The sequence below is a fragment of the Sphaeramia orbicularis genome, chromosome 12, assembly GCF_902148855.1.
Source record: "Sphaeramia orbicularis chromosome 12, fSphaOr1.1, whole genome shotgun sequence".
NCBI lineage: Eukaryota > Metazoa > Chordata > Actinopteri > Kurtiformes > Apogonidae > Sphaeramia > Sphaeramia orbicularis.
In genome coordinates this window covers 13,055,600-13,068,992 of record NC_043968.1, presented here as the reverse complement: position 1 = coordinate 13,068,992, position 13,393 = coordinate 13,055,600, and the positions used below count along the sequence as shown (strand labels likewise).

At 36.9% G+C, this 13,393-nt stretch overlaps 1 protein-coding gene across 2 annotated transcripts in view; it reads right to left on the bottom strand.

Annotated features, from left to right (window-relative positions):
- The window catches only part of fibcd1b (fibrinogen C domain containing 1b), a 336,567-nt gene that overhangs the window by 235,045 nt on the left and 88,129 nt on the right, over positions 1-13,393 (bottom strand). The window contains exon 2 of one of the 2 annotated variants that reach the window (XM_030149502.1): positions 7,576-7,659. The exons of the other annotated variant lie outside the window; for it this stretch is intronic. Within the exon in view, the coding sequence (XP_030005362.1) occupies positions 7,576-7,659 (84 nt within the window). The remainder of the gene's footprint in view (positions 1-7,575; positions 7,660-13,393) is intronic. 2 annotated transcript variants of the gene reach the window in all.

Below are 13,393 nucleotides of genomic sequence, written 5' to 3'. Positions count from 1 at the left end.
CCCATGAATATACCAGAGAACAGCTGGAGAAGAACTGTCCACTGTAGTGACCAGTATGCATGAAAGGGTTAAAGAGGAAAAATTCATTTGGGAACTAACACTAAAGTAACGCTGGATCTTTATGGGTTAAATATGTACAGCATTAACATGTAACATGAACATTAATGCTTTTGTAAAATTAATCCAGAATCATGTTTATGTTTATGTTTATGTTTACACATTTGGCAGTCACTTTTTTCCAAAGCGACTTACAGGGGAAAACCAATTAAATCACTCAATCAATCAAATTTTATTTATATAGCGCCAGATCACAAAAAAGTTATCTCTTGACATTTTATATATAGAGTTGGTCAAAACCAGACTCTAAGTCAATTCTACAGAAACCCAACAGAATCCTCCAGGAGCAAACACTTGTGACTGGTGACAGTGGCGAGGAAAAACTTCCCTTTAACAGCAGAAACCTGGAGCAGACCCAGACTCCTGGAGGATGGCTGTCTGCCTTGACCAGTTGGGGTTAAAGAGAGAGAGTAGAGAAGGGGAAAAGAAAGAGAGCGATAGAGATAGGGACTGGGGGAGAGGGGGAGAAGGGGGGAGTAGGGGGAGGCACATGGAGGCGGTTGAGGATAAGTGAGTGGTGATGATGAGGGCAGGGAAGAGGCCGGACCACCGCAGCAGGTCCAGAGATAATCGTGAAAGAATCTGTGGTTGTCCTGGGAAAAACCTTATTAGAATATTTAAAATGGAATGTTTGAAAGTGCTAGGACAGGAGGTGCTCTCGGAAGAGCTGGGTCTTCAGGAGCTTCTTGAAGATAGGCAGGGATGACTCTGTTCTTGTAGCACTTGGTAGAGTGTTCCACCAACGTGGAACGACCCATGAAAAGAGCCTGGATTGTCTTGTACAAGGTCTGGGGACCACCAGACTACGTTCCCCAGACGAGCGGAGTGGTCGTGGGGCGACATAAGCTTTTATTAGTGCACCTAAGTAGACAGGAGCAGACCCACGGAGAATTTTGTAGGCTAGGATTAAAGATTTGAATTTGATGCGGGCAGCTATGGGTAGCCAGTGTAACTCAATGAGTAAGGGGGTGACATGTGCCCTTTTAGGCTGATTGAAGACCAGACGCGCTGCTGCATTCTGGACCATCTGTAGTGGTTTGATCCCTGTATGTCACAGGTGTCAAACATGCGGCCCGGGGGCCAAAACCGGCCCGCCAAAGGGTCCAATCTGGCCCGTGGGATGAATTTGTGAAATGCAAAAATTACACTGAAGAAATTAACAATCAAGGATGTTAAAATAATTTTAGGTCAATTCAATCTAAAGTGGGTCAGACCAGGAAAATACTATCATAATGGATAGATAGATAGATAGATAGATAGATAGATAGATAGATAGATAGATAGATAGATAGATAGATAGATAGATGGATAGATGGATAGATAGATAGATAGATAGATAGATAGATAGATAGATAGATAGATAGATAGATAGATAGATAGATACTGTATTGATCATTTGCAGGAAATTGCTTTGTTACAACAGCAGCAGTACAAGAAGAAAAACACTCTGACCCATCGCATGAACATCCCACAAACAGTCATCAATGGAACAAATAAATAATAAACAGAATAAAAGATATATATATCTATATATATCTATATATATATATAGATATATATATATGTACAATACAAGTAATGTATATAATACAATAACCTGAAAACACCTAACACACCTAAGTATGCACAGCATACAATAATAATTTATCGCACAGCGATATTAAAAAGTCTAATAGCAGCCGGCAGGAAGGACCTCCTACTGCGTTCAGTCTTGGACCGAGGGGGGATCAGTCTGTGGCTGAAGGTGCTCTCTCTGAACACCTCAAGATGGTGCAATGGGTGAGATGCGTTCTTCAGAGTAGAGTCCAGTTTCCTGAGCATTCTCACCCCAGCCACCTGCTGAACTGTTTCCAGTCCAGTCCCAATGATGGAGCTCGCTTTCTTAATGAGTTTGTTCAGTCTGTTTCTGTCAGAAATGCGAGCTCCCTCTCCCCAACACACCACACCAAAAAAAAAAAAAAAAAAAAAAAAAAGGGCACCAGCCACCACAGTCTGGTAGAAACTGCACAGAAGAGGCTTGGAGATCTTGAACCATAAATAATGAAAACTGCAAATTTTCCTCTTTGGCTTTGTTTAAAAAAAAAAAAAAAGTAAAATTACACAAAAATGTTTACATTTACAGAGTAGACTTTTACAAGAAATGTGAATAAACTGAACAAATACGAACAACCTGAAATGTCTTAAGAGAAGTATGTGGAATTTTACCAGTATTCTGCCTGTTATTAAATGTTTTATATTTTTGTAGATCCACTGTAATCTGTAAGTTGTGATGCACATGTATAAATGATAAACTGAGGCATAATATTGCTAAAATTGTATTTATTTTTCTTCAGAATTTTCAGGTTGTTCATATTTGTTCATGTTATGTTCGAGTACAGTTCGTAGATGTAAACATTTTCATGACAGAATTTTACTTTTTTCACTCAAAAACCTAGAGAAAACTTTGGAGTTGACATTATTTCTAAGTTCTTATTCTATTATTTATGTTATTTTACTGGTCCGGCCCACTTCATATCATAGTAGGCTGTATGTGGCCCCTGAACTAAAATGAGTTTGACACCCCTGCTGTATGTGATATGAAATCACATACAGGGACCATTCTACAGTGACTGCTTGGTAATATTTGCATATATTTACTTAAAGCTGCAGTGCTTAACAACACATTATACATTAAATCAAAATGGGAGGAGGAGCTGGGTATTGTCTTGTCAGAGAGGGATTGGTTTACAATGTGCAACACACAACAAACATCTAAAAGCTCTAAAAGACGGAGGGAATTTAGGCGGAAAAGCCTGATTAGATTCTTTATTACACCACGTATCACCACTAAAGTAAAGGGACATAAACAATATTGTTGGAGACAGTGTGGGCACGAAAATGCTAATCACTCTCATATTTTCTGGACATGTACAAAATTGAAGTCTTTCTGGGAAAAAGGGCTTTTTGAAAAAACTGAGGGCGTTATGACTTTCACATTTCCAAAGGACCCCAAGATTTTTATTTTTTTTTTTTTATTTTTTTTTTTTTATTACTGGGACTGCAACCTGGAGATGTATTAGAGACAGAAGACAAATACCTCTTTAAAATTCTTATAATTGCTTCCAAAAAGGCCATTACAAGGAACTGGCTTAAAATTGATGCACCCCATGAGAATCAGTGACTATAATAGAGGAAATCTACTCTATGAAAAGATTGACTTATTACCCACGGCTCAAGGAACATATCATCATAAAGCACTGGAGAAAAAGGCTGGAATATTTACAAAAACATTGCATAATTACTACTGTCTGTCATTTAAATATTTGGTGTTCAACCAGTGACCCCTAGTTTCTGTGTTGTATTGTCTGTTGATAAAAGAAATTAAAATAAAAATAATAAGCTGCATTAAAAAAATCCTCATTCCCTTTCATCATGTGGTAATTCCAGTGATCTGAGAGGAAATGACACTTCCACATCTGCTCGTGGCCTGTGTTTTAAGGCTGTGAAAAATCTACTTGTGTGAAATGTATCCACATCCTGTGACTGACAGCTGTAATTACTGATCCCTGTCAAATTCCATCAGACATGACCTGGACATGACTCCACTGCTCGACTCTGTGTCACTTTTACACAACAGCATGAAACAACATCAGGTCCATCTGAATCTACACTTCATCTTTTCATTTGGACAAAAAGGAGAGAGCTGCAGAAGGACTACCTGTGCTGTTTTTTTCCCCAGATTTCAGCTCCTGCAGCTTTCTTTTTTTAAATCTATTTATTGTTTTCTTTTATCATTATTATTATTATTATTATTATTATTATTATTATTATTATTATTATTATTCAAAACAGTCTCACAACATATTACACGGGACATCACTGATACAAAGTACACTGTTCTGTCTTTTTTTTTTTTTTGAAAAAAGACAAAAAGGGTGTCAATATTGCTCATAGAAAGAAAGAAAGAAAGAAAGAAAGAAAGAAAGAAAGAAAGAAAGAAAGAAAGAGAAAATAACAAAAAGGTAATTTGCTAATCTTTGTTGCATGAATATCATCATATAAATATAAACTATCCAGTGCAATACAAAACAGAAAAGTAGTTTGTGAAAAAGTGTATGCTTTTCATGGCCATCCTACTTTTGGAGAACAATAACATGAATAGTCATAAAGATTATGTATGTAAATAAACATATTTACATTTAATTTCACGCACATACGTTTATCTACCTGTATAAATGATTGTGGACGTGTCCATGAAACACATGTTAAAAAAAAAAAAAAAAGGGCAATATAAATAAAGTAAATTGATAATAATAATAATAATAATAATAATAATAATAATAATAATAATAATAATAATCACAACAAGCTTGTGTATATATAACCAACCACACTTCTAGGAAATAAGCCAAGCTCCTGCAGCTTTAAGACTAAGGTTTGGAATCAACTTTTACTTGTAGTGTATTTACTTTTACAGCATTTCTTAGAATTTTTACTAACAGAATTAATCTGATGACTTATAAAACTGCTGCTTTTATTCATGTCACTCATCATGAACAGTTCACAGTGGAATCTGACATTTCTCACATTTTAGAAACTAATGTGAACCATCAAACAAAACCAAAAAAAAAAATCACATCAGCGCAGTAAATCTGAAGTGAACACAAAGGCTGGTGCTGTGAATGTCTTAACATCAACACAGATTCGGCAAAAATACACATTTTTTTTCTACAGATTTAAACTCACATTGATTCGACTCTTATAACATTTTTTTTTTTTTAAACCCTGTAAAGCCTGAACCATCAAATCACTGAGAGAAAATTCCAGTTCTTTGAAACTGGAGCCTTTATTGGTCCTTCTGAACAACCCCAAAATTTATTTTTCAAATATTAATCTCCATGTATGAGTTTCAATTTTGTATCATATTTGATACATCGGGTCTCAAGGCTCAAAGATTATTATTTTTAAGACTTTAAGTTTTTATTAGAGTTTTCACCTGGTACACGACAATCATACAATGTTGCTTAATGTTAACAAAGAGGGCTTCTACAGGGTGGGGAAGCAACATTTACAATGAACATTTAGTTGTTTTTTCTCAGCAGGCACTACGTCAATTGTTTTGAAACCAAACATATATTGATGTCATAATCATACCTAACACTATTATCCATACCTTTTCAGAAACTTTTGCCCATATGAGTAATCAGGAAAGCAAACGTCAAAGAGTGTGTGATTTGCTGAATGCACTCGTCACACCAAAGGAGATTTCAAAAATAGTTGGAGTGTCCATAAAGACTGTTTATAATGGAAAGAAGAGAATGACTATGAGCAAAACTATAACGAGAAAGTCTGGAAGATACTATTAAAGAAGAATGGGAGAAGTTGTCACCCGAATATTTGAGGAACACTTGCGCAAGTTTCAGGAAGTGTGTGAAGGCAGTTATTGAGAAAGAAGGAGGACACATAGAATAAAAACATTTTCTATTATGTCAATTTTCTTGTGGCAAATAAATTCTCATGACTTTCAATAAACTAATTGGTCATACACTGTCTTTCAATCCCTGCCTCAAAATATTGTAAATTTTGCTTCCCCACCCTGTATACATAAATGAAAAGTATCGAAAATGCTACGAAGTGTGGAAGTTCCCAAAAAGAAAAAACAAAATAAAATAAAATAGATAGATAGATAGATAGATAGATAGATAGATAGATAGATAGATAGATAGATAGATAGATAGATAGATAGATAGATAGATAGATAGATAGATAGATAGATAGATAGATAGATAGATAGATAGATAGATAGATAGATAGATAGATAGATAGATAGAGGGAAGTAGTTCAGCTGTCATCCTGCTAACTTTCAGTCATAGTTATGTAAAACCAGAATGGCTCCCAAACTGGTGCTGTGGTCCCATCCCTATTGTTAACCTTATGAAACACACACTCATATGAAGCAGTCTTTATCATCATGTTGACCCACTCTTTAAATTGTGGGGCTTTAGGGGTTTTCCAGTGTTTAAGAATAATCCTAACTCCCACTGAGACCCCAACCATGATAACAGAAAATTTTCCTTTTAATACGTTATCTATCTGTCCTTTTTCACCCAGTAAAACACAGCCTTGGACAGAGTGGCACGATTCTATCCGACCAGTTACCTCAAGTATGTACAACAACCATCCACAAACATTTGATGATTGGACATTCCCACAAACAGTGGATCAGAGTACCATTATCATTTTGAAATTTCCAACACAGTGAGTTATTCAGTATTATTATTTTTGAACAAACAAAAACATAATATAACACAAACATGTCAACCAAAAAAAAAAAACATTGGTAATTTCTTTTCAGAATTGTCAAAGTTCTGCCTCCTTCCTCATTAATGACAGTCCTGTAGTGTCAGTGGAAAGGCCTCTGGTGAACGAATTTCTCCCCCCTGGTGGATTATCTGTGTATTGTATGTATCTAATTGTACACATCAGGTTTTTCCAGAAAACAAATATCACACTGATCAGGTAGAGGGCTTCAAAACTCTCACACATTTAGCGATAAAGGGTTAAACACTATAAAGACTTGAAGAATTATCAATAGCTTAAGGTAAGAGTTTTTTTGTATTTAAATATCCTGTTGGGTGGTAGGGGTGTATTGGCAACAATCTAGCGATACAATACAAATCACAATACTAGGATCGCAATACGATATATCACGATATATCATGATACTGTTAAAAAGGCAGTTTTTTATTTGTTTCTTTTTTTTAATTATTTCTTTGAAAAATTGAATTACACTAGAAATATGCACAAATACTAAACACATTTTTATTTGATCACAACTGGATCTAATGCTGTTGGGTTTCTGTAAATTGGCTTAGAGTCTGGTTTTGACCAACTCTATATATAAAGTGTCATGAGATAACTTTTGTTGTGATCTGGCGCTATATAAATAAAATTTGGTTGAGTGATTTGATTGGTTTTCCCCTGTAAGTCGCTTTGGAAAAAAGCATCTACCAAATGCATAGAAAAGAAGAGAAAAAAGAAAAGAAAAGAATGCTATATCACCAAACTTTCCTGATTTAAAACTTAAATTATGTTTTACAGACATTGCAGTTTAAGATCCTGTTCAAATGTTCATATTCTATTAGTTCAGAACTAACATCATACCATTATTTTTGTGCAATCCCAACAAAGGAACTAACATTATTTAATAAAACACTGTTGATTAATAATAAATAAAAATATAAAAACAAAAACAAAAAAACAACAACAAACCTCTGCCATATCTGTATTTGAATAAATACCTAAAAATGTTGATACAGTACTTTTTAATATCGATACAGTATTGTGAAGTGAAATATCGCGATATATTGCAGAACCGATATTTTCTTACAACACTATAGGGTGGACAGTGGTTGCGTGCATATTTGCATGCATATATGCATGCAGCTTTACGTATGTTTCGGGTCAACGGGGCCTTACCTTGGCTGGAGTTTCCCTGGCAGTTTCTGAGTCTGACCAGCGGTGTTTGAGCTGGGAGGAGCTGGGCACACATTCACAGAACGTCTGCATGGAACAAACAGACAGGGCCACCAGTGTTGGCGTTTGTTCAAGACACATGTGCAATCAAGCATGCAAGCACATGGGCACAAACACACGCATGCATGCACAAGTGGTACAAACACACAGGATTTCAGTTTGGGTTGTAATAACTAAAATATCAAAAAAAATGATGTGGGCAGTCTATAGACATAAACCTGGGATTTAATATGAAATTATAGTTAAGAGATAAATGGTAGCGGCGCTGATAAACTACAAGCCCCCACCCACGCACATAACTGCACACTGACATAGACAGATCTGAACTGGCATCTGTACATCTCAAAGGTATCAGTGAATTCAATAGTTTATGACAGGCTCGATGCATCTTCGTTGAGATGGCTTTGCAAAAATCCTCAGCACACAGAGTTTCCTCCTACTCCGAATGAAAAGAAAAAAAAAAAAAAAAAAAGGGGAAAATAGAGCATTTCATTGAATGCCAGTGGGTACAATATGTGAGTAGAAGCAGCCATCCGCACATGCAGGTGAGTGTGGGTGTTTGTATACAATATCTAAACGTTATCTGCTTTCGTATGCTTTTTTGTGCTCGTGTGTGCATTTGTGCATCCTGCGAGTGTACTTGGAGCCTCTGCACAGATAAAAGCCGAGTAATTATGAAAGTGGGGGCTTTCTAACTGCTCTGAGAGAGCGTGCCATTCGATGACCTTAAACGCCACTGCTCCCACTGTGGAATTGCTCAATTAGCCTGGGACAATTACACCAGCATAAAAGCACACACATGTGGGCAGACATGCACGCACACACAAGCACTACTTAAGAAGAGATGCAGCAAAACATTAGCAATTGATGTATCAGAATGTATTTTCTATGCAGACGTCGTGTTCGAAGGACGTGTACATTTAAATGCATGCATAGCAACGGCGTTTGATTAAAAAGAAATATGGTATTGAATGGCTTCACATAATCTGCATCCGCATAGCATATATACTCAAAGGTACATGAATCAGTATCAACTCTGCGGCAAAACAAACAAGCTCAAACGTTATCCACGTGTGGGGTTTAAATCACAACTCCCTGTTGTCCTTCCATTTTAGTATTCTATCGTGTAATTGTTCCATTAAAAAAAGAAAGGAAAAAAAAAAAAAAAAAACAACAACAAAAGCTTGGCGGTCACATTGACAGTAACCGCAGGGCCTATTTGATGTGCTTTCTACATCCCCCTCCGGTAAAGCAGGTGGCAGTATATAGAACATAAACTGTCACACATACTGATGAGATGTCATTCAATCAAACAGCACCTTCCAATAAAACAAGAACAAGGGGATAATTTAAAGCCTTGAGTGGCATAATTATGACCATGAAATTACAGATCCCAGCAGAGTTATGGTGTAATGGATGAATGGGCAAAAAAGGCTGGATTTATGCATAGGATTAAAAATAGTCCTGTTTAGAGCCCAACTGATATGGGATTTTTGAGCCCGATGCTGATACCGATATTGGCTGGTAACCGATATACAGGGTGTCCCATTAGTCTCCATACATAGGAAAAATAAACGTTTCTTGACATAAACCATTTTTATTTATATAATATGCTCTATATGACTGCCATTTTGTCAGGAACACATTTCAATGCGTGTCCTCCACTGCTGAAGAACTATAAAGAAGAAATATAAAGAAATACATGTTAGAACCATATATGTATGGAATGTATTATGTCTCCTATGTATGGAGACTTATGGGACACCCTGTATATTGGCCGATATTTGAAATAAGAACATTGATGTACACAGGATATAATAATCTTATATTAGATAATTGTGGACAGGTGGATTAACAGTTGCATAAATCTTTGTTTATCTCTCACAGATAATTTACACAACTTTAAACCTCTGTTTAAAGGGTTGTACATGTGGTAGTTTTTATGCTGGGGAGAGCAGACTTTAGGAAAAAGATGTGAGTCTATATTTTAGAAGTAGTGACCCCCCTGAAAACTGGGGGGGGGGGGGGGGGGGGGGGGGCAGAGCGGGGAGTTAGCAGTCCATCCTTGCCAGACTGGGGGTTGCGATCTGTGATTACATCATTGTATGTGTGTGTGTGTGTGGGGGTGATAGTGTGATTGTCCATGCAGAAGTGAAAGTGAAACTGACACGCTTTACTATTCCTCTAACTCTCCAGGCAGCACACACACACACACACACCCACACACAGGAGCAGTGAGCGACAGAATCCCCGCAGTAAAAAAGTTAATACATTGGTTACATAATGGCCGATGTTGATTAATCAGTGATAAACTATAATCGGCCCCATTAATAAGTCAGCAGATTAATCGGTCAGGCTCTAGTCCTGTTTACTTGTACTGTAAGGCTGGATATGGTTAAAATAGAATGCTGCATTTGTCAATGACAGCTTCACCTTCTCTATTTTTTTTAGAAATGTCTATCTTATATCTGGCCAACTGACAATGAATTGGCTATTAACCCATAAAGACCCAGTGCTACTTTTGTGGCAGTTCCTAAATATTTTTTTCTCTCCATTTAACCTTTCTTAAGTGATTTATCATTCATTCATTCATTCATTTTCTGAACCCACTTTATCCTCACTAGGGTCACGGGGGTCACTGGAGCCTATCCCAGCTACTTAAGGGTGAAGGTGGGGTACACCCTGGACATGTCACCAGTTCATCACAGGGCTGAACATATAGAGACAAACAATCCCTGTCACATTCACACCTATGGGCAATTTAGATTAACAGATTAACCTATCAGTGCATGTGCAGTGATTTATCATTATTTATTATCATATTATCCTCTTTATTTTGCATTTTTCAGTGTAAATCATGCATTTTCCTATATTTAATTCACAGATCATGTAGATGTTCATGAAAACTCTGATTAAAGTTGATGGTTATTATATCAAAAACAGAGAAGCAACATTTTCAGTAAAATCTATCAATAACTGAATGTAGAAATAAGTGTCTCCAAATAGTAGTCGGTTTTCCATTGACCCTCAAATTGCGCAACTATAACTTGCACATAAAAATTTACCTAATGGAAAAATGACAATTTCGCCAAAAGTCTCATTTTTTGAGTAAAAGTTTTTGCGCTGGCAAGAGGTGGTTTTTTGGGCGTAGCGCAAATGGTATATCACACAAAACTGCAATGGAAAGACCTTCTTTTGCAACTAGAGTCAGGTGAATTAAAAAGACAGATGTTGACGGACGTTACAGCAAGCGAAGAAGAAGAAGAAAAAACATGTCATGGTATGTGTGGACACACCAGGAAACCCAATTATTTTTTAATTTAGTATGAGATAGAGGGGTAATATATAATAATAATGAATATATCTGTAAATCAACACCTTATTTACGTTCGTCACCATGTTTATGAAATGACTTTTTGTGTCATCTCAAGACAGTAAATAAACAAATCATTGCATTTGTGATTTCACGGAAAAACCGACATTACGCACTTCTGTTTTTTCGACATTCTGAAGTGATTTATCACCACATATTGTTATATTATCCTCTATACTTTCTGTTTTTTCAGTGATAATCTAGTATTTTCTAGGGACGATATTGGCATAAAAATGTAATATCGGCGAATATCGTTATATCGGGGGGGTTTTTTGCCTGTCATTAAAACTGATAAAATAATGCCTTGATTTCACCGGCATTTACCGACTCGTAAATGAAGCATTGTTTGTAGCTGAAAGAAATGTGCAGTTTTCAAAATTGTACAGTACAGTTGCCACACTGTAATAGACTCATGGAGGGAGGGAGAGAAAATAAATAAATATGGCATTTTTTCCACAACTTAAGTTGAAGTATGTATTCTTGGCACAGACAGTGTTTACATTTTGAAAGCCTTGTTACATTTGAGAATGCATCCAATGGGGCATCACAATAAAATTAGGCATGATGTGTTAATTCCATGACAGGAGATATGTGATGTTACCTAAAATTAGTTTAATATCCCACATATATCAGCAGCGGTATCGGTAGATATCGGAATCGGAAATTAAGCGTTGTATAATATCGGCATATCGGTTTTTTGGCAAAAAAAAAGCCAATATCGGACATCTCTAGTATTTTCCTATTTTTAATTTACTGATAATGCACTTTAATCATTGTGATGAAATTACATTTGAGGGTTATTATATCAAAAACAGAGAAAACTTAAAAAAAAAAAAAAAAAAAAAAAAAAAAGTGATTTTTCCAGGCATATCTATCATTAACTGAAGATAAATTAAGTGTGTCCATCCACTGTCATTGATCCAACTCCAAAGGTTTTACTGGTGAATCAATGTTGCAGAAGATGAATGTGTTTTCACATTCACTACGGAGCCTCAGAACGTCTATATGTGATGACCATGAAAAGATGACAAACTGCATTTTACACCAATTATTTCCATGGATTGATAGAATTAGTGGTTTAACAGGTATTAAACATTTTACATCAGTAGATGCTTTTGGTCGGCGGTGGTTGTTCAGGGCTTTATGGGTTAAGCTGGTTTTAATTAATGCATGGGAAACACACTGTTGCAATCCCATCATGTGCGTTTGCATGCCTGCAGCTGAACACCAGTGGCCGTCATTACATGCGTTCGTCACTTGTCATCGAGTGTGAATTGCTTTGTACATAGGTCACACAGCTGCTGTTATGATAGGTGACCAATAACGCCAGTTCAGCCCTTTGCTCTGAGGAACATCTTCAAATGTGTGAGACAGCATGAGAGAGAAAAAAAAGCAGGCGGCGAGAGAAAACGAAGAGCGAGGGTGGTGAGCGAGAGAGAGAGAGAGGGAGGGAGATTTGAGAGAGGTGTGCTGAATTCTAATGAGCAGCCTTGGGGTCAGCGATAGAAATCTATGTCTGTTCTGCCTAAAACATTGCAGCTGTCTGAGCTTGCAGTGCACAGAGGAGCTACAGAGGTACCATTACTAAATAAACACAGACTCCACAGTGATGAAACAAACTAACAAGTCAAGCTCACAGTAACTAAATGGGAATTGATTTGTTCGTGTTAAAAACTTTCCTGCTAAAAAAAAAAAAAAAAAAAAAAAAAAAAAACAGGTCTGTTAATTTAATTCTGCACTACACCGGAATAGCGCATGCACCTTTAGAGATAAGAAAGGTGCAAAAAAAAAAAAAAAAAAAAAAGGTGGTGAAAAACACACACAGTCACATATGTAACAAAGGTTGTGTGCTGCAGCTGCATCCTGCTCAGATCCCTAACACACTGTCTTCCCATTACACCAAGCAGCACGTATCAGAGCTTTAGTTTGTTCATCCCCCAGCCTGCTAATGCTCACATTTGTGTTCTTTGCCGTCTGCACACACATAAACATGCACACATTGCGCTCGCAGTGACACACCGGTATCTATGGGGCTTCTTGCTGGCAGTGGTCCCGGTGTGGGCATGACTGCTTGGCAGTGTTTGTCTAGGCCTAATCTGACTCCACAAGCTCCACCGGCAGAGAGGATTTACACTTAATAGAATATTTGGGCTTTTTATTGGCTGGACCTTACAAGCAGAATCCTATCTGATGAGCCACGACTTAGAAGACAGAAAGGGCTCAGACTTATCCTGGGTATGCCTGAATGTGTACGTGCACACTTTGTGAATGAGCGTACCTATGTGTTTGCATGTGTGCACATAATTCCACCACTATCTAAGAACAGTGGGATTGTTTGAATGTGTTGTTCTCGGAATATATTTGCTCACTTTGCTGAATACCTTTCTG